Raw genomic sequence first — 22,371 nt, 5'->3', positions numbered from 1 at the left:
ATTTAATTTGGTTTTGGAACTTTTATTTTTTATCTAGTCCTTTAATGTTTTATTTGGGGTTCAAGTTTGGTCGTTTAGTTACACACGTCAAAAATTGAGTCTTAAATAATGTGTTGAAAAAGAATTTTAGAATTCATAAAAAATGTGAAATCAATAATGGTGATGATTTAAGAGAGAGTGAAGAATAAGAGAAGTTATTAATTACAATTACAAGAAGTTAAGTACAAGAGAGAATTTATCACTACCATCCAATGTATCTCAATTTTTGTACCCACAAAATAATAGCCATCCACCATTCATTGAAAATTAATTGCATATTACTCTGGACGTGTAAACAAATAGGTTTCAAGTCATTTATCCAAATAATCTAGAAAATGATGGTGTTAAGAATTTGGTGTAAAACCTAATAAACAAAAGGTGGTGGAAATTGATTTTGAAATTTTCACTTTTCATTTTTATTTTTTTAATTGAAACATTTTGAGACAAATTAAATGTTATTAATTATCCTTTTTTAATTTTTTTTCATATGCTTTACATACAATATGGCCCTTTATTTTAATTTAAAATCATACGTAATTAGTTTCTTATCATTTTATTGACGTATTACTTAATATATTGTATAGTATAAAACACATTTTATAAATAATCTGATTTTTTTAACAACATTAATGAAAATAATCACTTCACAGCATTGCTATTATATTTTTCACTCTTCATTAATGACTTGAAATTTTTTTAAAATTACAGAAATAAGAAAGAAAAACTTTGAACAAAAATGACTAACCACAACTCTCTCATTTTTCGTACAAGATTTTTCCATCTTCAATATTTTGGTATCTGGAGTGTTGGGTTTGGGCTTGAAGGACACATTGACAACATAGCCCAAAACAATATTTCTTCTTCTTCTTCTCGTTCTTGTTTTCGGCCGGAACTGTGATTGCTGGCGTGCGCAGAGGAAAACCCTCTCTCTCTCTCTGGAGGCTGAAGCATGGCAGATCGAAGCAACGGGGATATTCCAATGCTGGAAGCTCCCCCGTCTTACGGTAGGGAAAGAGGTTCGGACGCAGAAATCATCGATGCATTGCCTTACATCGACGACGACTACGCTGACCCAAGGGTCAAACTCGAGGTTGACCGTCTCGTCGAGGATGAGATGCGCCGCAGCTCTAAGAAACCCGCTGATTTCCTCAAAGATTTCCCTCCTCTTCCCAACTCCAATTTCCAGGTTTTCTTTTCCTCTATTTTTATTTTCTAAAACCTTGCATAGCATCCATTCTACATTTTCTTAAATACGTAATAAATAAAAAATAATAATAATAATTGTAATTCTTTTTTTACCCTAATCGTTGTTTAATTTAAGTGCTTTCTGCGCAATATAATATACTGTTGGCTTGAGATAAATGAGTCCTGGTTGAAAGACATGTGCTGAAGTTGGTGTTGGTGAAGAATGTCTTGCCCTAGTTTGTTTACGAGTTTGCTTTTGCTATCTGAATTCCAGAATTACCCAATGATTGCCAGAGAGTACGAACGTGTGAGAGCTGGAAGGCCTCCTGTTTCTCTTGATAGATCGCGATATGAATTAGAAATGCCGCCGGCGAATAAAAGGAATGATGAAACTGCTTGGAAGCAAGCTCTTTCCAGAGCTCAACGCCAACTGCAATACCAGATGTTGAGGTGTGCTATAGAATGCATTGTTGAGTAGTTTGTGTGCTTTTATGTTTCTTTCCTGTTTGAGGTTGTTGTCCAAGGGGATATATTGATATAATATATATGCTGTTATTAAGACTTAGTTGTGGAAATATCGAAACATTACAAGCATCGAATGTTTTATAGCTCGAGACATGGACAGGATTACTAAGTAGAAATGCAGTGCAATTGACAGCATTCCATTATCAAGATTCATTCTGTTCTCGAGCCTTGTTTCTCTTCTTTATATTGAACGTTTTAATCACTAATAATTAGTGTGTTCTGGCTGTTTGTAAAGGGTGTTCTATGTTATCTGTGTAGAATTTCATGTACTATCTTGGACAAGAGATAGTTTTCAAACTATTTTGTATCATATGATTTCATTAAAGGATCCATACTGGTGCTTTCTGCCACTCACTTTCTCTCTCTCTCTCTCTCTCTCTCACACACACACACCCAAAGAAATTAACCAATACTATATTTCCAAAAGGGAAGTGTTCCAGAATTTTTTTGGAGAAAATAAATATTATATTTTCAATCTCAATTTAGGTCTTTCATGCAGCATGAAATGTTCTTAAAAACTTATTGTTAGGCAGTTGGTTACAGTTGTTTAATTGAATGATCCCTGCAGGACAGAAAATTTGGATTTGCTGTTAAAGCATGGTCCTGATGCTTGGAAACTACACAATCAACGATTGGAAGTGTACTTAACAAGGTTTGTTCATCGAATAAATGTGGGTCAAATTTAGATTGTTTTAAATAAACAGTTGAATTCTACATTGTTACCTCTGTGGCAACAATATGTTTTCTTGACTATTGGCTTGAACACCAGCGCTTGTGCATCTTCTGCCTACTTCATACATCAGCAAATGTAGGTCCTGTCATCAGACAGGCCTGCCTTGGTCCATATGATTGGCAATTAGAATCTCTCTCTCTCTCTCTCTCTCTCTCTTTTCCAATTTAAATTTCTTGCCTCCAGTGAACAGCTTAAGTTTTTATTTTTATTTGGTTCTTGAGATTGACTTTGGGTAAATGAAAGTTTCATTAGTAGAGTGTTACTTGAGGCAGACAGCCTCAGATGTGCTTGAAGCATTTCCCCCTTTGTTCCTAAGGGGGTGTTTGTTTCAGGCAATGGTGTTCTATTCCCGTGAGTAAGATTCCTTGGAGTGAATATGATATTTTTAAGAATGGTATTTCTAGAAATATATCTTGCCCATTCCATGTTATTTAGAATATTAAATGCAGATTTCTATGGCTTATTCCATAAATTATTATGATTACAAGCCAAAAGTACCCACACTACGCACAATTAATCATTGCCATGGGAGTGAACTATACCCACCTTTCTCCATAGGTATGATTTGGTGGGAATTATCCTAATAAGATATGCATGTGAATAAGTTTAGCTCTTGAGGTGGGAGTCTTTTTCTTTAAATCTTGAAACAAGTATGGTGACATTTTATTCCCATCTCAACTTGCCCAGGAATATAAGACTAATCCTTGAAACATATGCCTCCTAGTTTGTTAGCACATATTCAGGTCTGACTAGGTTCTCCCCATGATATATGGTTTACCTGGGTCTTTTTGAAGTGCATCACTAGAATAACTTTGAACAGATTTAGCAAAGCTCTGGTTTAGAGCATTTCTTAATTCAATAATTTACTATATATGACCTTGTATTTATCATGCAGGCGTTTGTGCTTTCATCATATTTGTTAGACTCAAGAGTTTGAACTCACAAACTGTAAGATTTAATTGAAAGAATTCTGGACTTAATCTAGATTTTGTTGTGCAGACCACTAACAAAGGCCTTAAGCCCTAACAAAATTTCTCCTTCTTCAAACAAACTTCAGTAATGTGGCATTCAATTATCAGAAATAGGTCACACATCCTATTTAAGATCTACATGCATAACTGCCATACAACACATCATATAACTATCCTACTGTTACTAAACACACATGACTGTCCTATCAATGCTTTATTGTACAGATGCAGTCTTGTCCTCAAGGCCACTAACTGGGCTACTTGAGTCCAAATGCTCTGCCAATTCAACTACTTAAATTTCCCCTTCTAGTATTCCATTATCATCTTCCTGCAAAATGAGGACCTAAACCTGTTTCTTAGGTCATCTGTGGAGAGGACTGAATGGCTGTCCACATTAGAAGCAGCGTCCTTCTTCCCTTCTGTAAACATTCTTGGTATGGCAAATTCCTTGTGCCTTTTCCTCAATTGGCTCCCTGTTTGGCCATTGCTGCCCACACTGCTATTTGAATTCACAGCACAAGTTGTTTGGCTAATTTGTCTTGGTTTGAGCAAATATCTCCCATTTTGTCTTGAACCTGTTGGGGGTGGGTTATACATACCCAAAATCCATTCCCCTACTTGAACTAACTTCCTTGCTGCATTCGTTACTCCCTGAACTGTGTTTTGGCCAAACAGAACCAGGTTTTACTGCATGATCTGAACCCGGACATCTCTATTCAACTCTTCTTCTATTTGGGTTTGGGATGACAATGGTTAGGATTAGTAACATACCCGTCCCCATACCCACATTTTAATAAAATACCTGTACCATGATCCATACCTGTGTGGCTAGCAACTCAATAGCTACTCCAATACCCTTACCTACTGGGTACCTATATCCATGCACCTGGACTCATTACCCACATTTTAGATAACTTGAAGTCTTGAATATAATCTCACATTATGCATTTGTTTGACAAATTAATAAAACATTTGTGCTATTATTTATTATAATACTATTAATGATGAAAAACTAATAAAAAAGTATTGATTAAAAGTAAAACGTTTAAGTTAAATTAAGAAAATATTTGAAGACAAATTAATAAAACATGAGTGCAATTAATCTCTTGCTCTTATCTCAAAACACTGCTTCAACATGCACACACACGTGTGCACATCATGTTCATCTTACCTACAATTGTAAATAGGTTAAAAAGATGATGCTTGAGCTTAAAAACTCCCATTCCTGTTGTTTGTGTGCATAGTTTACATTTTGTATGGTTGGTTATAGTTGTGTTCTCTATTTTTAGAATGCAGAAATTAGCCCAGGAACAAAATGAAAAGATTGAAAAAGTGAATCGTGAAAGGAAATACCATCAGGTGATTGCGACTTTCTTCCCACCCTTTTCCCTTTCATATGCTAAATTTTTTTAACCTTTTAATTAAAAGGCCCTTTTCTTTTAAACTATTGTCAGCAAAATACTGCATATGAGCTTAATGCGTTGTCCATGCAATGGAAGGAGCTCTGTCAGAAAACTTCAGACATCAGAGCTGCGTGTGCCACAGTTGAAAGTCACATAAATGAAATGAAACAAGAAGCGGCGGAAAGGTGACTACTGCGTAAATTTTGGTTTTCTCGGATTATTTCATCCAGTTTTGGTATTTTATTGGTTCTCTTTTTTATTTCAGAGGCTGGGACTTGGAAGCCGTCCCAGAAAATGGCCAATTGGCGAATTCCGAATTATGAGATTCTGATGTCTAGTTTTGTATAAGTAATGAATTTGTTCAACTCAAAACTTGACTTCAATCGCTGTTGTACCTCTCAACGTTTAGTTCAATGTCATGAAAAAGATACCCATTCGCTCACCCTAAAAACAAATATCGTGATACATACATACATATTTTATGTATGTATCAAAAAGAATCACACACTTGGTTGGGAGGAAGAGAAGCAGACGTGAATGAAATCTTTAAAAAGAAAACCTTTGCCCACATTGGGGAAAGAGGGGGAGGGTTTAGGGTTTAGCCCATGAGCCAACTTGCTGATTGGTGGATTGAGTTGTAAAAAAATTGGGTTCATAAGCATCTTGGGTAAATGGCTCACTCAATTTGCATATTTTATTGGCGCAACTCATCGTGAACCAAACTCATTTTTTTTACATTATTATTATTTTAACTATTTTTATTTTCCTTGATGATTAGTTAATACTTTTTACTTGTTTAGAAGGGCTAGCACTAATTGATAGAAATAAAATTGTATGAGATGTTTTCTGATTTTTTTTTTAAAAAAAAATTGGACGTTTTATTTTTTTAATTATTTTTTTTAGTAAGCTTATTCACTGACTTAGTGAGTTGAATTAGATTAACTTTATTTTCACTCAATAAAGGTGAGTCAGATAGATCTATTGTCAGGAACGTCTATTTCTATAAACACGGATTTGGATCTCTAGCATTTTTAAATAGCTTGAGCTGGATCGATTTAGAGAGAATTTTGGGCTTATGAAAATTAATTTCTAATTTTTTAAATTTATTTAGTTTTTTTCAATAACCTTTTTATATATCTTATTAAAATAAGTTATTTTTTATTTATTCAATCGATTAAATTTAAGATATAAGTTATTATAAATAAATAGTTATTCAAATACATTTTAATCAAATTCAATTAGTAAATTTTATAATAATTATGGTAGATTTTTGTTTGGTAATTTTTTCTTTTCGATCTTGTTGGATAACATGCAAGTCCAAATTCAAACAACACTCGCCTCTCTTCAGATTTAGTAATAAATTCAGACAATTCGAGAGTTCATAAACTAATTTATTCAAATACAAAAAATAAAATTATAAAAACCATATTTTCATTGCATTAAATTATTGAATTTAGATTTAATTTTAAATGCCAATCTAATTAAACCCAAATCAAACGTGTATTTATAATTTTATTTATGTAATAACTTCACTTAAAATTATGAAATTAAAAATTATTGACTTGTAATCATTATTTTAAAATTCATATTTAGAGTAATTTTAAATTAAGTATCAATATTGAAAAAAAGGCAATACTTCAAAATTAAACTTAAAATTAATATTCCAAATTTGCTCATGCAAGATATGGAAAATGCTATTTTAAAAAGCTACAGGATCTCTTTTTCTTACTATTTATACTCTCTTGTAGTTCACACAATCATCTTTTTATTTTATTCGATAAAAAGAGTCCAGAATATTCTCTATTCTTAAGACCATCCGCATAAAAAATAAAAAATAAACGTAATTTAATACCATTCAGCTTCAAGTAAAAACTCTTAATATTATTATTCTACAGTTTTTTATTAAAAATTTATAAACTTAAAATTTTGACAGATAAATTGTTAAGTTTCATAAATACGCAACTACTCAAATTTTAATACATCTAAAGACTACATATACTAAAAAAATCATCATTTTTTCTTTTTATATTATTTCTTCTGAAGTTTTCCACGCAAAACTTATATAAATAAAGCCACTTTAACCTTATTCTTTTGGAACTTTCAGGTTCATTTTTCTCAGCAATATTTTATTTTATTTAATAACTTAAAATATTATAGTATAGAAATTATTCATAAAATATACAACTTACGAGAAACTTCAAGATAAAGATATTTAATAAATCAGTTTTTTATTTTTATTTTTATTTTTATTTTAAATGATCATTACAATATATTAATTTTAATTTAAAATTCAACTGAAATTACTACTCCTAATAATAATTTATTAATAACTAAAACATTTTACTTTATTTAATATTTTTAATTTAATACTATAATTATTTTTATAACAAAACTTTATTAATTTTAAATGTATAAAATCAAACTTGGGAGGCCAAAACAAACATTTTTGGTGCACTTACAAAAAATACCACCAGACGAGTAAAATAATTTCTTGACATTATTTTGATAAATAGTTTCAAAATTACATCGTTTATATAGATAGAAAGACATGAGATCTTAAAAAAATATCCGTAAATATTAATGTGGAAACCGTAGATAAGTTGGCATAATTCCTAGAATGTTCAAAACTGATATGAATCCATAAACAGGTTTTAGGTAACGAAACTCAACTATCCTCAAAACATGGGATGATTGGGTTCATAACAAAATCCAATGCAAAAATACATCAGCAAAATGTGCAGCAAAATAAGTTGACTGAAATAAACAATGCTACAGTTAGTCAGTTACAGTTGAATCAGCAACATTATTATAAAAGATGGTTAAAATTCAACTTCAACTTGAGCCTCCTTTATGAATGCACAGATCCAATCAGATAATCAATTACGTGCACCCCTTTAACCTGCTTGATTATTCCTCAACAGCAAATTGAAGATCTTGGTTAAACATAAGAGATGGCAGATGAGAACATAAATATAAAAAGATTTACCACATAAATCAATATTTGAAACAGATTAAAATGCTAGGGTAAACAAAAAGGATAAAAGTGAAGAGCTCCCTTCAATCCAAATAAGGATCTAACAACAGGTAATGAAGCTCCCAAAATATGGAAGCCGCAGAACTACCACAAAAAAGTTGTGTTATGGGTAGAACTGTGGGATCCATAGCTTAGCAGCTTAATCAACCAAGCAAGACCCTCAATTGGACTCAAAGGAGCTCCGCTCCATAACCCTTTTCTCTTATCTTTCATCAATAACACCGAAACCAAACCCAAAAGACTCTATGTAGAAAAAAAGACACATGCATATAAACATGCGACCAAAAGATACAACCTATGATTAAAATTGATGAAACTAACAGATTTATGGTTTCAACATACGGCAAACAAAACAGGTGCAAAACATAAACCCATAATCAGATCAAAAGAGAATAGAGCAATGAGCACTGATCTAGAGAAAAAAGAAAACTTTTCAACTCCACCCATAAAACAGCAAAAGTGTCGAGAACATTTCTTGGCCACCCATAAAACCCTATCTTTTCTTATCACAGATCTTATTCAATTTACTTATATACAGCAGTTGAAAAGTTACCCCTGGAATTTTCACCACCACAGTTTCAAACTTATCGTGCCCGTCGAGGCCAAGTAACATATTTGTTTATTATAAAAAATAAAAAATGGGTGTGGCAAATAGTAGTGGTGTCCGTGTGAGTGAAGAAGGGTAGGGGTAGCTACTTAGGTTCACATATTACGATATGTCTCGGGAACATCCTTCTTAGATTCCCTCTTGTAATCTTCTGTATGGATTATGCTGATCACGTGCCATGCTACTATTGCACGTAACATGTCAAGTACTGTACATCATACTTTTACTTTTCTTTTTTTATTTTATTCAAATAATTCTTATTTTAATATATTTATATAAAATTTTAAGATCATATGTTAATTATTATTATTATTATTATTATTATTTAGTAGTATCTTTATATGCATTTAATAATTTTAAATGAAGTTAACAAACTCATTAATTTAAAATAAATTAAAGGTTTATAAGTAATTTTAATTGAATATTACATTATTTTATCTATATATTTTTACATAGATAAATAAGAACCAAACTAATATTTTAAATTTTTTTATTAATTAATAAAATTATTATGTGAATTTATATTTTTATTATCGAAATACATTTTTAGTAAGTAGTTTTTATAAAGTACTAAAACATTCTAATTGGTAAATAATAAAGTTTGATATTTTAAGACTTTAAAATGCCATCTTATAAGATTATTTTGACAAATATTAGCATAGTTAAATATTTAATAATTTGGACAGCATGTGAAGATTAAGATTTGAAATATCATTTGTCGAGGAAGAAAGAATATTACTAATATGAAAGTCTGCCTTTTCACAAATAAGGTTCAAATATGGCTGTTTTGGTTTTGAAAATGGTTAGATTTGAAATTGGTTTTATTTTAAGATATTTTAAAATTAAATAAAAACTAGGTGTAATATCATTATTATTATTATTATTATTTTAATTAGAATTATTACTATTTTTAATGAAAAGTTATAATCAAACATTTGTAACGGTAAAGATGCAGCCGTGTAGATGTTGCGATATTTTGGGTTAGATAAGTTGGCGAGATATTGAAAGAGAAATTGAGGTTGGGAGTGTGAGTTGGATACAGAAAGTTGAATTGAATTAACGATTAAATATCATTTAATTTGTTTGATTTGACCATTCAAGGGTCCCACAAGGCAAATGCTTTATCACTTTCACTGTGCTTTTTCACTAGAAATAGTAATAATACCTTTTTTAACATAAATTATTTGAAATTATTCGATAATTTGAATTAATTTTTATTTAATAAATCTCCCATTAAATATATTTGATCATACACATCACTGGATACGTTTGAATTTGTGAAATGTGCAAAAATTGTTATTATTATTTCCTTCTCCCACATGCACGTCTGAAAAATGGAACGCTAAGCTCTTGCTTTGTGCCACGTGATTAGGGAAAGTTGGTAAGGGACCCACGTGCTTTTGTTGAGTTTGAAATGTTGAATTTGAAGCCATCAAAATCTACATCTAGATCTCGAATACTAGGGAACTGATACACTTACCCAGGCCCAGGGCATGAGACTGTGAACCGAAGGCATTTTAACTATTATATTATTAATAGAAAAAAATAGTTACTAAATGAAATTAAATTAAATTCTAACAGAGGTACTAATTTAAGCGCTTGCTATTACGTTTATAAATTTGAAAAAAATTATCTTTTTTAATATTTTAAAAATTAAGCAGCATTTATGTCTTTTTTAAATTGAGTATTAATTCATACAGTCTATTATTTCTACAAAAGACATATAATATCCTCTTAATCTTTTATTTGGTATAAAAATTTTAACGGCCCTATTTCATTCTATTTTACGTGTCACGTAATTTAACTTACATAATAAATGACATATTTTGGACAATAGACATTATATAAAAAGAATTGGGTAAATTTGTTTTGGTTCGTAAGTCGGCCATCAAAGCTAATATTTTACCTGGCTTTTACTTAAAAATGTATTGTTAATACTTGTCTTTAAAGTATTGACTAGAGAACTAAGAAATAATTTTTAATTTTTTTATTAAAACATATTAAAAATTGTAAAGATAATTTTTTTTATGTTTCTAAATTTTTTTTAATCAGTATCGTTAAAGTACTGCATTTGCTCATCTAACTCATTTGCCACCTGACGCTGCTATACAGGTCGAGACTCGGACACAAGTTGTGGTCGAGTTAAACATATTTGGTTCGTGGTTTCAAAGTTAACCTCTTTACTTGCGTCAATATTTTTACCCATAATTCGATTAGACAGTACACCCTAACAGATTGCAAATATAAGTCATGTTACTTTAAACTCAATTTCGACTAAAATTCAGCCGGCAAAGCGCATCTTTAGATGAACGTTAAAAAAACCCCTAAACTTAAGTTTAAACTTAAAACAAGGTTTGAAATTTGTGTCAACCATATTTCATAATTCTATAACATAATTGATATTGACTTTAAATTTATGTTTAAATTAACATGATAAATTATACCTTTTATGTTAAATTAAAAAATTTATACTAAATTTTACTACAAACTTTAAAGTGAAAAGTTTTCAATCATAAATCACATTACTTAGAATTTACTTTTAAATAAAATGTTATATAAAATCAAGGTTGTTCAACTCAAGTTTGCAGATGTTTATTCATGCATACACAAAATCAAATTGGCTCAACTAAAGTTTCCAAACTCAAACTCCCAAACTCATAAATCACAATTAACAGGGCATATAGGAACGTGTCAAGCTTTAACGGACACAAAAAGGACAGTACTTAATTTTTTAACCAAAAAAGTTATTCATTACAGTTCAACTCGTTATAATTCAACTAAGCAATACAGATGCCTCAAAAATAATTTACTAGTTGTTCTGTAATCCTCTCCCTAACAAATCTAAGTCCTTTAAAAAGTTTCAAAAACTAAAAGAAGAAAAGAATGAGGATAATTTAATAGATTTCGTTGACTTCCCGCCACACCGGTGAGAGTAGGAAGCTTCATCGAGATTTTTTTCAGGCTAATGAAATATATTTTGGAAAAAGAATAACAAATGGAAAATTTTGTAAATCAAAGGGTTGGATGCTTCCCAACAGCACAAGCTGAAATCTCGGTACAGTTTAATCAGTTGGCACAGTGCAAAGCAACCCATGTCCAGGGCTATGTTCTAGAGGATACATGGTTGTGCTCTTCACATACCTTAAATGATCAAGTGCCGTTTTTCTGAGCTTTGAAACTGTATCTAGATTTCTTTTCACTTGCTTCTTAATTATGGAACATGCAGCCAATGGATCTTCAGATCCTGCTCCAGCTCTCCTGTAAATATCATAAATTTGAGAAAGTGCAAATAATCTCAGATGCAATCAATTTGTACCCACATCATTAAGTTCAAATAATGTTGAACAACAATAAGTAACATGCCATGTCCACTGTTCAGACAATTGCGGATAGCATTAGGTGTCAATGATCAATACTGTAAGCCCATGGATTAGTAAACTATTTGATATCTCAAACTTTCTACAGTCGGAATGACAATTTGAAGGGTCACAGAATAGTGAACTTAGCAGGACCATATGACTAATACCAAATGAAGTAAGTTATGCAAAAGGATCAAGACCTTCTAGTTTTTTTCAGTTAAAACAGGTCAAAGACCAATCCGCTTGTGCTCATTGGGGAAATCCATACAGAAAAGAAGTTTCAGGATCACAAAAATTGGCGGAAATTGAAAAAAAAATCATTTACCTCAGTAATTTCTCTGATGCAATCCTGGCAGCCCTTATAACATGGTGGCTTGGAACCCATTTTACAACACGGTTTGGATCAGCTCGCATGGGAGAATGGATTTTGATAAGCTTGACAATGGCAGTAGATAGACAAAATCAGATTTGAAAAACAAGAAACATGATTACACTCGTACTACTAAGCGCAAAGTCAAAACAAAATACACATTCTTGCTTATGATTGATATATGATATAGTCTAAGCCTGAAAATTCAACAATTAACATAATTCTCAGCCAATAATGAGGAAAATCTATTTTCTTTTGGTGCCAAAGGAAAGTCAATAGTATGACTTAAACTTATGACCTCCACAACTATAATTTACTTACTCCCAAACACTCCATCATCTGGTAATAAGCTCTACCATGCAATGGGGTATGGCCTTGACGGGATTCGGAGAAATATCTTGTCCTAAAAGAAATTATAATTATTGATCAGGTGATTTTCATGTTCCAAAGATAGAAGTATGTAATCAGAAATACTATTGCCAAAAGAGAATATAATACCATTCTTTATAACCAGGATCTACAGTGAAACCATACATATCCACTGAATCACACATAGAAAGAGCAAATTCAAGAGCCTTAAGTCCAGTTCCTTTTGCTGCAGAGCCAAAGGATGCACCTAGCATGAGGTATACAGGATTTCTTATAGGAACTTCCTGCAGAAAACAAAAAACAAATTGCTTTGTAAGTGGAACATTGAATGTGTGACATTAACATAACATAGCAAATATAAAGTAATGATTTTAGAAGATGGATTTCACAGACAAGGAAGCATACCCGAATCATTTTGTTCATGATGTCATGAATTGTTGTTTTTATTATTAAGACTTCATTTCTTTGTTCTGCAGAAACAACATTCATAGTAAGGTTCTAGTAATTCATCATCGCATTATAGCAAGTGGAACTTTAAGTGGCAATACCATCTAATTCAACAACTTTATCCAGTGCTTTGGCAGATCCTCGGTTTAGAAGGCGAAATGTGCTTTTCCTACCCACATAATCAGTGTAGTTCTGCAATCATAAATAATAATAAGCTGACAAGGTCTTAATTTTTGGGACAATATAAAAGAAAATAAAAAACACCCAGTCAAGCAATAAACCTGTGTTGGAGCACCATTTTCTCTAATGACAACATCATAACCATCTATGTCCTTTCCAAATTTTGTTTTCAAGAGATCTCCTGAATTACCAATAACAGCACAGCGCCCAAACTGCTTCGGGAAGTATGGTGGCGTTTCAGGGAGAACTAGTGAAAGTTTCTCCATGCATAATGTCTTGTTCTTGCAGTGGTTGCTGCAACAAGAAAGATTGAATTTTTGATTCAACTAACTTTAATTTCCTTATAAATATAAGAACCCCTTAATTTACTACTACAAGTAATTACAATTTATTAATGCATAAACAATGGAACATGATAACTATGCTTTAAATTGAGAAGCTAATGTTGTATTTAGCAATTAGAGTTGAGAGGAAAAGATAGCACAAAAAAAGGTTTTGTCTACTTTACAAGAGTATGAGGGTGCTGGCCTATAGCTGACCCTTGTAAATCTCATGACTTATGGTCTATTTATTTCATAACAAGGATTTTGTCATATTAGTTATTAGTTAATTCTAGAGGAAGTTTGCTTCTTAACAACCAATTAAAAATGTCTTAGGAGTGACAAATCATAGAGTATCCTAGTTCAAGTAACATATCATATGCCTTATTTCTGGATATAAAGCTCACTATTACATTTTTGGATGGAGAAAACTTCCGACCATTTGAGGTCTTGAAATTAGCAAGTTCATAAACCTGGTATACAAATTACAAAGCATACTGTATTTCATTTCTAATAACTGAATAAAAACACAATTTAGTTTAGCTTAGTTACATTGCACAATTACTTCACTCTTCAGTAAAATTCAGTTGCATATTTACTTACAGAAGAATTCCTTTATTGATCCTTTGCCATGCATATTCCTCCCATCCATTTGGTAAAGAATCAATAAATTCCTTGGTGAGTATAGTGGTACTGCTTCGCACCTGAGAAAACAGGTCAAGACACAACTAAAATGATAGAACACCAGGAAATAGTACTGGCATCTAAATTTTATTAACAACCAGAAATGGAGCCTAAGCTCTTTACAACCTAACCCCAAGCCTCAGCTCCTACAAGAAAAAGTGTTTTCTTTCTCTAAAACAGAGCAAAATGCATAACTAACTGCCACTATTCCACCTTACCTCTATATTCCTATTCTGTAAAATATGTATTTACGGGGTCCAATAGAATATCTGTAAAATAGGATATCCATAGCATTTGGATTTATATCACATGAAATAAATGATAGACCATGAAAACACAGACTGAGTTGCTTACCTGTTCCCATGTAGCCACAGCTTCACAGAGATTAAAATCAAAAGACAGAGCTTCAAGTTCACCAGTTTTGGGGTCCCTCTGTCAATACAGAAATCACCAAATGTCAAAAAAATGGGCTAATTGTTTGGCTACTTTTAAACCACATGATTAAGTATACAACTACCCATACTTCCTTCCAAATAGGAGGAAGCCTCTTTACCCCAGGTTGTAGGTCACCATAATTGACATATTTTTTAGAACCAACACCTTTTTCTTCCATCATAAATAACAGTGAATGATTAGGAATATTTACCCATTTGGGGATGGTGTCACTGGGGAAATTTATTGAGGTTTGGCAATAATCTGTGCCTCTAGTTGCTTTTAGACCAAGTCCGTTTGCACTCTGCATAAAACACAAACTTAACAACTCAGGATAACCATCCAAAAAACACATACCAAGAATACAAGATTTAAAAGATGCATAAAGAGTTGAAACCATGAGAAAACAGTCATTGAAACCAGAAATTCTGAATGAAATACAGCCCAAGGGTGCAATCAAAGAAAATACAGCAGTTTTTAACATTTAAAAAAAATATTTCAAAACATAGTAGAAAAGTTCCCTAGCAGTATTTAAGTTCCAAAATTCATCAATACCAGTGTATTCAGAATTTAACCGTTCCTCAATCTTCAGACATCTTATTCTATCAAAATGTCGTTGGCATCCAAATTCCAAAGGTCTACAATCTCCACCTAATTAACTACTTAGAACAGTGATACATAAAGCAACTCCATTGTGTGCTATACACGAAAACAATACATGACAATCAGTGTAATTTAAAGGCAAATACAGCAACACAAACCAATAAACAAAACTACTCTTGTGAAAGGGGAATGAATAAAATTTTAATAAAACTATAGAAGCAGAGAGGGGAAACCTCACCACACACTTTTGGAAATTGTCATGCAGCGAAAGCAACGCTTGCGTGTCTTCATCTGTGAGGTGATAATTGGGATCTGCGCATGGATACGTTACAACCATTTCAGATTTAAGGCACGCGAACTCAACTCTTACAGTATTAATAAGATACATATAAATAAATACATACATACATACAAAAGGATCAGAGAGTCCAGTGATGTAAATAGAAATGGCGGCAAATCCAGATGCCAAAGCAAGCAACAAACCAAGCTTAAGAGCCCTCATCGGAAAGAGTTGCTGAGTGAAGCAGCAGAAGGAATTAGGGTTTATTGAACTCTGCAGATTGATTATGGTATTATAAGCAATTGCTCCATGGGAAATAAATCACTCTCTTCACTAATTAAGAGAATAGAGAGACAAAAATAAAAAATAAAAAAATTACGACGCCACTTACGCTGCAGAAAGATAGCTTTTGTAACAATCTGTAATGCTACCTCAAACTATAACGAACTCGTTCAAGTCTGAATAGAAGATAACAGGAATTGTGTGTGTGTGAGAGAGAGAAGGAAACCTTCAATCCTCACCTTCCAATGCTGTGGATTTCTAATTTCTATGGTTCAGCAAAGAGAGAAATGGGTGCGATATGGAGATCTGGAGATTGATGTAGATTAGTTGCAGATTGTTGCTCTCCGCATGCTAAAGCACTATTCCATTTTACTACTTACTAATATTCTGCAAAATCTTTCTTATAATTGTCCTTCAAACGAATTTTAAAAGAGAAACATCAGGCAACACCTTTTAATTATTAATTAAAATTTATTTAAAATTATGTGTTTTGATTTTTTTTAATTTAATTTTCAATAAATTTAAGTTAATAATTAAAATTCAGTTACAAAAAAAAAATGTTATTACATTATTTTTTTTTCACACTTCGTTTAGTTATATCATGAATTTTTTAGACTTGTGTCAGTCAGTCTGGTTTGATAAAATCTTTATTTTTCTGTTAACTTTAAGTAATTAATAAAATTTAAATTTCTCTACAAAAAATAAATTATCTAATAATTTAGTTATATTTAGATAAAAAAATTTAAAAATTAAAAATAATATTGTGAAAGATGCTTAGAATAAAGTTAAATATAAAAAAATTATAGACGAAGAAGGGGATGAAATATTGATCCCCTTATGATATGTTTGGTCATGGAACATCAGTCTCTAATACTCAACATGAACGATAAGGTGCATTGGGACTGTGAGAAGGATGGGGCTTTTACCATAACATTATTGAAAGTACAATTTCACCAACTTTTCCCAATTTTGATCTTGTGTGGAAGTGGCTATAGAGAATTCGCTTTTTTTCTTTGGCTTGTATTGGTTGGAGCTTTAATAATTAATGAGCTACGATTTATAAGGCATGTAACTAATGATCATAGATGCCCCTAGCTAGATGGTATCCACTGATGGAAGGGTGGGTGAAACTAAATTGTGACGAGTCTTTCTCAGATAATAATAATCAAGCAAGGTGTGGAGGTATTATGAAGGATGATCAAGGTAGGTTTTTAGTTAGCTTTGCTATGCAGTTGAAGCCATTTTCAGTTTTGTTCTCCAAACTTATGGAGATCAAGCAAGGCCTCGTGATAACTACTAAGGAAGGATATAACTTGTTGGTGGAAGAATTTAACAGTGCTGATACAATAAAAGCCTTACTTAGAAGAGCACATGCCTTCCATGATATCAATGCAGTGGTACTTCAAATTCTAGAACTTGTATCATCCTTTAACAAGGTTATTTGGGTGAGCATTCTCAAGGGATCCAACAAAGTAGTTGATGACAAGCACAAGACTTAAATTTTTTTTTTTTCTATTCTAAATTTTATTTCTCTGTTGTTATCTTATGATATGTGTGGTTCAGTTTATTTTGAAACATAACTATTAGTTTTTTCAGACTTTTGCTCTTTTTATTTAAAAAAAATAAAAAATAAAAAATAAAAAATTATAAATAATAAATACAAAAAGATAAACATCATAAATAAAATTTTAAAAGTAATTCATTTAAAATTTTTATATTTGCATAAAAATTATTTTGTTAAAATTTTGTAGTATTTTAAATTTTTATTATTATTTAAATATATGAAATACCCCGCCTCATAGATCAATTAAAATTTTAACCATTTACTGTTATATGGAAAAATTAATTTTAAAAAAATAATGGATTTTTAAAAAATAATTACAATATTAAATTACTAGAAACAATATATATTTTTAAATGCAGGTTGTCAATGTTTTGACGTACAAGATAGAAGTGGAAAAGAAAAGCATGGGCCAATGCTCCAAGTTTCCGAAGTGTATTATTTTATGAAGCAAGAAAACAAAATGATATTACAAAGATATGAAAAAAAAGATATATATGAAAACAAAGATAAACAAATTTTTAACGTAAAATATTTAGTTATTAATACAAAATTAATCAATCTAAACATGAACATTATATTACAAAGTGTAATTAAAAATGTATTGATATTGTATAGTAAAATAAAATTTTTGTACAAATATTTGCTATATTGCACTTAAAGGTGAGATGGAGCAATCCAATCATGACTGTGAACCAAGTGAGGAAATTGCTGAAGTTGAAGATGAAGAAAAAACTTATTCCAATTACGGTAACCGAGGAGACGAGGCAACTGTGATATTTGAAAATTTGAGGGAGGAAGTGAGTGAGAGAAATCAATATGTTCAAGGAAGGGTTGCAAATTGTGTTGGGATGCGATGTTTTGATGTGGTTGGCCAATTGGATTGTGTTGTTGTTGGACCAACTTATGGTTAAATGATGGAACATTGTGGTGGACAACATGTTGAAGAACCAAGTTACTATTTGGGTTGGCATAGTTTGGAATCAAGTCACTCTTTAAATTGACATAATTTGAAACTAAATTATTATTTGAGTTGACATAATTTGAAACCAAATTATTGTCTGGGTTGACATAATTTGGAATCAAGTCAATCTCTGAAGGTAAAACTGGAATGAAATTATCTACCGTACTACTCCATTGAATTGTCTATAAGTCAAAAACAGTGGAATAACAATGTCAGTTAATTCATGGAAGTGGTTACCAACATTGCCTCCAATGGTTATTGCATAATGGAACATTAAGTTTGTTGTGTCTCTGAGTCTGTCCCACCCTTTCCTCAGTACTGTTAATTTAAGTGATAGGATGGCACAGGTAACACTTAGCAAGATGTTTAGGTGATGGGATAGACTGTGACTGTCCATCATTATTTAAATGTCAATATAAACATATATTAAGTTATAACTTGACACTTTTATATTAAATTAAATTCTCAATTAATTTTATTTTAAAATTTAATTTGAATGATATCTAAACACCCATTCACAGACAAGTTGTTGAAATAACATAACTCTTAACCTTGGGCCGTTGTAATTTGTGATTTTGGCATGCCCAAAAAATATATAAAATTCTATGGTGATCTACTCTTTGGACTGACACCTAAAATATCGACACTCGGGCTTGTTTTATATATATAAGCTATGGCTATCTGATTGATCTTCAATCTCTCTCTTACATCAAAGTTGCCTTTTCATGCGCGGAAACCTGAGTTAAGCAGATAGCTGACTCAGCAGATACTGTTACATGGATCAATTATCTTTTATTATTTAAATACATGAAGCATCCCGCCTCATAGATCAATTAAAATTTTAACCATTTACTGTTGCATGGAAAATTAGTTTTAAAAAAATAATTACTTCTTTTTAAAATAATTATAATGTTAGATTACTAAAAACAATTTATATTTTTTAAAACGCAGTTTGTCAATATTTTGAGGTAGAATGATAGAAATGGAAAAGAAAAACAGGGGCCAGTGCTCCAAGTTTCCATAGTGTATTATTTTATGAAGCAAGAAAACTTACCTGTGAGAATCTGCCTGTGACTGAATAGTGTAAAAACATGGAGCGAGAATATCAACATGAATCTCTTCGGTCTCCATTGATTCATATCTTTGGGGAAGAACAAGAGGAAGTCAAAGTTGACAATGATACACTGAAAAACAGTAAACGGGTAGAAGAAAGAAGATAATTTTTTGAAGAAGTGAAGAAGCACTTATGGCTGTCAGGACCTTTGATATCTGTGGGTCTGCTAAACTTTTGCATACAGATTATATCTCTAATGTTTGTTGGTCACCTAGGCGAGTTGCCACTTTTGTTCCGTCACTGGTGTTAGCTTGCTGGTGGTGAGTTGTGTTTTCCTTTGCTTTCCTTTTACCTTTTTCTTTTTATTTCCAAATACCCTTTTAACATTTTTGGATTCAAGGTTGTGTTTGTGGTCGTGGAAACTGGAAAGTTACACTTTTTTTTCTTCAGCACCGAAGCTTCAATAATGGTGGTTCCTTTGGTTGTGATTAAATTTAATATGCTAAATGAGGCTGTAAGAGTGAAGACTTTTATAGTTTTTCATCCTCGTGCTATAATATATCATTTGAAATCAGTTTAACTAGTTTTTAAGCAGAATATAAATTATAGTCTTATTTTCAAGACACGTTGATTTGGATGCATTAAGCAAGCAAGTAATGAATAGTCGTGTATGATTGTAAGCATACCCCTTGCAATTATTTGGGCAAACACAAGATCCATTTTCATTTTTCTTGGCCAAGATCTTGAAATATCTGAAGAAGCTGGAAAATATGCTCAATTGATGATTCCAAGCCTTTTTGCTTATGGTCTTATTCAGTGCCTAAACAAAAGTTAGTGCAGTCTTATATGACCGAAAGAATGATATGGTCTTGACCGTTAAGTTGGTGGGCAAAATATAAAAATGATGCAGCTTTGTCTATGCTAGTCAACAGGTATTTCCCATGTGAGTTGTATTGGTGTTTAATGAGGTGTTGGGAACTGGGAAGAAATGAAGATACTATTGTGAACCTCGGGAGTTGTTATGGTATCATATGATTATTACACGAAGAACGGGTTGAATATAATTTTCGCAATATTAACTGCATAGGGATTAACAAATTAATTTGACTTAGTTTTAAATGCAATGGCAAGAGCAGGGGATGCCCCAAAAAAACAAATTGGCAAGAGAATGGAGAATTTTTACCAACAACATATTTTCTCTAACACACTCTTTAGTCAGTTAAAATTTATTAAAAATTAAAAAAATATAAGAAAGAAACATTAATTTGAAATGGATAATAGTGTGACCCACATAATTTTAATAATTTTTAATAAATTTTAACTTATAGTGAGAGTATATTACAAAAAGTATATCACTAACATTAATCTTGAAATAAAAAAGTAAAAGCATAACAATTTTAGTTACAAAATATTACGGTGTCAATAATATTGTTAAATATGAACATGGCTACAAAATAAATTTTAGTTACTTATACGCAAATAATTTTATATCGTTTAGAAATTAAAGTTTGTATGAAATTTATAAATATTTTTCCAGATTTTAACTTTTAAAGGTGATAACAAAATATGTAGTACAAATATTAGAAAAGGTGGTGCAAAAAGTACTTTTCTAAATACAATTAATTAGATATCATCAAATGGTTCAACATTAGAATTGGATAAATTATACTGAAAATAAATTGGACCTAACTTAATAAAAACGACTAACTCGAGAAGAAGATAATCTGTGTTCTACAAGGGGCATTTCATGTATATTCCCAATTAGAAGATATTTTAAAATGTCCCATTAAATATAAACATAAAGTATCACATAGCTTAGTATATTGTGCAAAAATTTCACAATGTAAGGAAGATCCTCTTTTAAAAAAATGTTAAATCATAGTCATTTGCATATAGAATAACTTGGTTTGTTCAACTGTTTCACTTTCTACTGTAATTCAGTTATGGATATTAGGTTATACCCTACTCGGTTTTACTGGTTAAAACAATTGATCTGCCAATTTTGTCAGAAAGGACTAAAAACTTAGTTTCAATTACTGTTAGTATCAAAAGGACACCGATGATATCTTATAATTTGTAGATGAAAATTGCTCTTTGGTGTGAAATGGGATGCAAAAACTGATACGAATTACGTCTTCATCCAATAAAATGCAATAATCGTATTTTGTGCAATTTGTGTTAAATTTTTCCTTACCAAATGACAGTACTCTTTGTAGATACTCTTTTTGTGATGTTAACTTACACAGTTCTTCAGTTTCACCAAATTATCACTTACAGTTATTCACGATGCACGTTCAATTATTCACCATTAACTAGCATAATATGGTCATGTTAAAGAGAGAAAAACAAAATTTACCATGATTAGTTAAAGGACTCATTAATTAACTTTCATAAGAATCATGTCTTTCTCTCTATATCATAATCTTATCATGTTACTAGACAACATGAGAGAATCAAAATCTATTTTCAAATTGGTTTGTGACACACGAGTTTATCTCAGGAGAAAATCTTTTATAATTTGTAGGTATAAATCTATACTACTTTACAATTAAGTTGAAAATCGAGAAGATGAAGAACCTACACCGTAGTTCCCATCCCATTTGCTAATTGTTACGCGTAATCAAAATCTTATCTATGACTCTCTTTAGTGGTTATTTTATATGAATGAGTGGATTAATGTCATAAGCAACGTCGAAGCTTGGCATAGTGCATGTGCAAGCAAGAAAGCTGGGTATTGAAAAGTGTACTGATTATAAGTCAAAATCATTAATGATACCAAAATAATGGCAAGCTTGGCCAGCAAGCAACCCAGGTATTGTAAAGTTTACTATTTCCAAGCAAGCAAGCTTGGCATAGTCAAGTATGGATATAGGAGAATTGGAGCCTCTTTTGTTTATTTTACATACATAAACAGATAAAGAAGGGTTCAGTATGAAATTGTGGGTTTTTAATCTTCTCTATTGTGTGGT

General features: G+C 31.4%; 3 protein-coding genes across 5 annotated transcripts; 2 read left to right on the top strand and 1 right to left on the bottom strand.

Annotated features, from left to right (window-relative positions):
* Nucleotides 1-890: 890 nt before the first annotated feature.
* On the top strand, nucleotides 891-5,301 carry LOC113856092 (pre-mRNA-splicing factor SPF27 homolog). The gene is made up of 6 exons (XM_027487760.1): nucleotides 891-1,225; nucleotides 1,499-1,674; nucleotides 2,318-2,401; nucleotides 4,743-4,812; nucleotides 4,908-5,041; nucleotides 5,122-5,301. Exons 1-6 carry the CDS (start codon nucleotides 989-991, stop codon nucleotides 5,177-5,179), a joined length of 759 nt encoding a protein of 252 aa, XP_027343561.1. The 5' UTR covers nucleotides 891-988; the 3' UTR covers nucleotides 5,180-5,301.
* Nucleotides 5,302-11,206: 5,905 nt separating this feature from the next.
* LOC113854941 (sialyltransferase-like protein 2) lies at nucleotides 11,207-15,965 on the bottom strand. 3 transcript variants are annotated; one of them, XM_027486289.1, is made up of 12 exons: nucleotides 15,670-15,965; nucleotides 15,500-15,573; nucleotides 14,873-14,962; nucleotides 14,581-14,658; nucleotides 14,146-14,246; nucleotides 13,324-13,516; nucleotides 13,144-13,234; nucleotides 13,001-13,065; nucleotides 12,725-12,879; nucleotides 12,548-12,629; nucleotides 12,182-12,291; nucleotides 11,560-11,755 (listed from the first exon to the last, which is right to left on the bottom strand). In XM_027486289.1, exons 1-12 carry the CDS (start codon nucleotides 15,761-15,763, stop codon nucleotides 11,560-11,562), a joined length of 1,329 nt encoding a protein of 442 aa, XP_027342090.1. In that variant the 5' UTR covers nucleotides 15,764-15,965. The 3 variants fall into 3 exon arrangements, with proteins under 3 accessions (XP_027342092.1, XP_027342090.1, XP_027342091.1); XM_027486290.1 differs by having other exon boundaries at nucleotides 15,500-15,546; nucleotides 15,670-15,763; XM_027486291.1 differs by lacking the exon at nucleotides 14,581-14,658 and having other exon boundaries at nucleotides 11,207-11,755.
* A 943-nt stretch (nucleotides 15,966-16,908) lies between these two features.
* LOC113855821 lies at nucleotides 16,909-17,322 on the top strand. Its single transcript, XM_027487451.1, has one exon. It carries the CDS (start codon nucleotides 16,909-16,911, stop codon nucleotides 17,320-17,322), a length of 414 nt encoding a protein of 137 aa, XP_027343252.1.
* Nucleotides 17,323-22,371: the final 5,049 nt, after the last annotated feature.

The sequence above is a fragment of the Abrus precatorius genome, unplaced genomic scaffold (genome assembly GCF_003935025.1).
Source record: "Abrus precatorius isolate BTA unplaced genomic scaffold, Abrus_2018 Scaffold11, whole genome shotgun sequence".
NCBI classification, from domain to species: Eukaryota; Viridiplantae; Streptophyta; class Magnoliopsida; order Fabales; family Fabaceae; genus Abrus; species Abrus precatorius.
The sequence above is the reverse complement of the archived record's forward strand: the minus strand, read 5'-3'. Positions and strand labels throughout refer to the sequence as shown.

Excerpts from the sequence above, each read along its gene's own strand:
- LOC113856092 (XM_027487760.1), top strand. The coding sequence starts at position 989 with ATGGCAGATCGAAGCAACGGGGATATTCCAATGCTGGAAGCTCCCCCG. Across the intron at positions 2,402-4,742 it reads TTGGAAGTGTACTTAACAAG|AATGCAGAAATTAGCCCAGG; the intron begins GTTTGTTCATCG and ends CTCTATTTTTAG. Across the intron at positions 5,042-5,121 it reads AAACAAGAAGCGGCGGAAAG|AGGCTGGGACTTGGAAGCCG; the intron begins GTGACTACTGCG and ends TTTTTATTTCAG.
- LOC113854941 (XM_027486289.1), bottom strand. The coding sequence starts at position 15,763 with ATGAGGGCTCTTAAGCTTGGTTTGTTGCTTGCTTTGGCATCTGGATTT. Across the intron at positions 13,517-14,145 it reads ATCAATAAAGGAATTCTTCT|CAACCACTGCAAGAACAAGA; the intron begins GTAAGTAAATAT and ends TTCTTGTTGCAG. Across the intron at positions 11,756-12,181 it reads GCATCAGAGAAATTACTGAG|GAGAGCTGGAGCAGGATCTG; the intron begins GTAAATGATTTT and ends TGATATTTACAG.
- LOC113855821 (XM_027487451.1), top strand. The coding sequence starts at position 16,909 with ATGCCCCTAGCTAGATGGTATCCACTGATGGAAGGGTGGGTGAAACTA.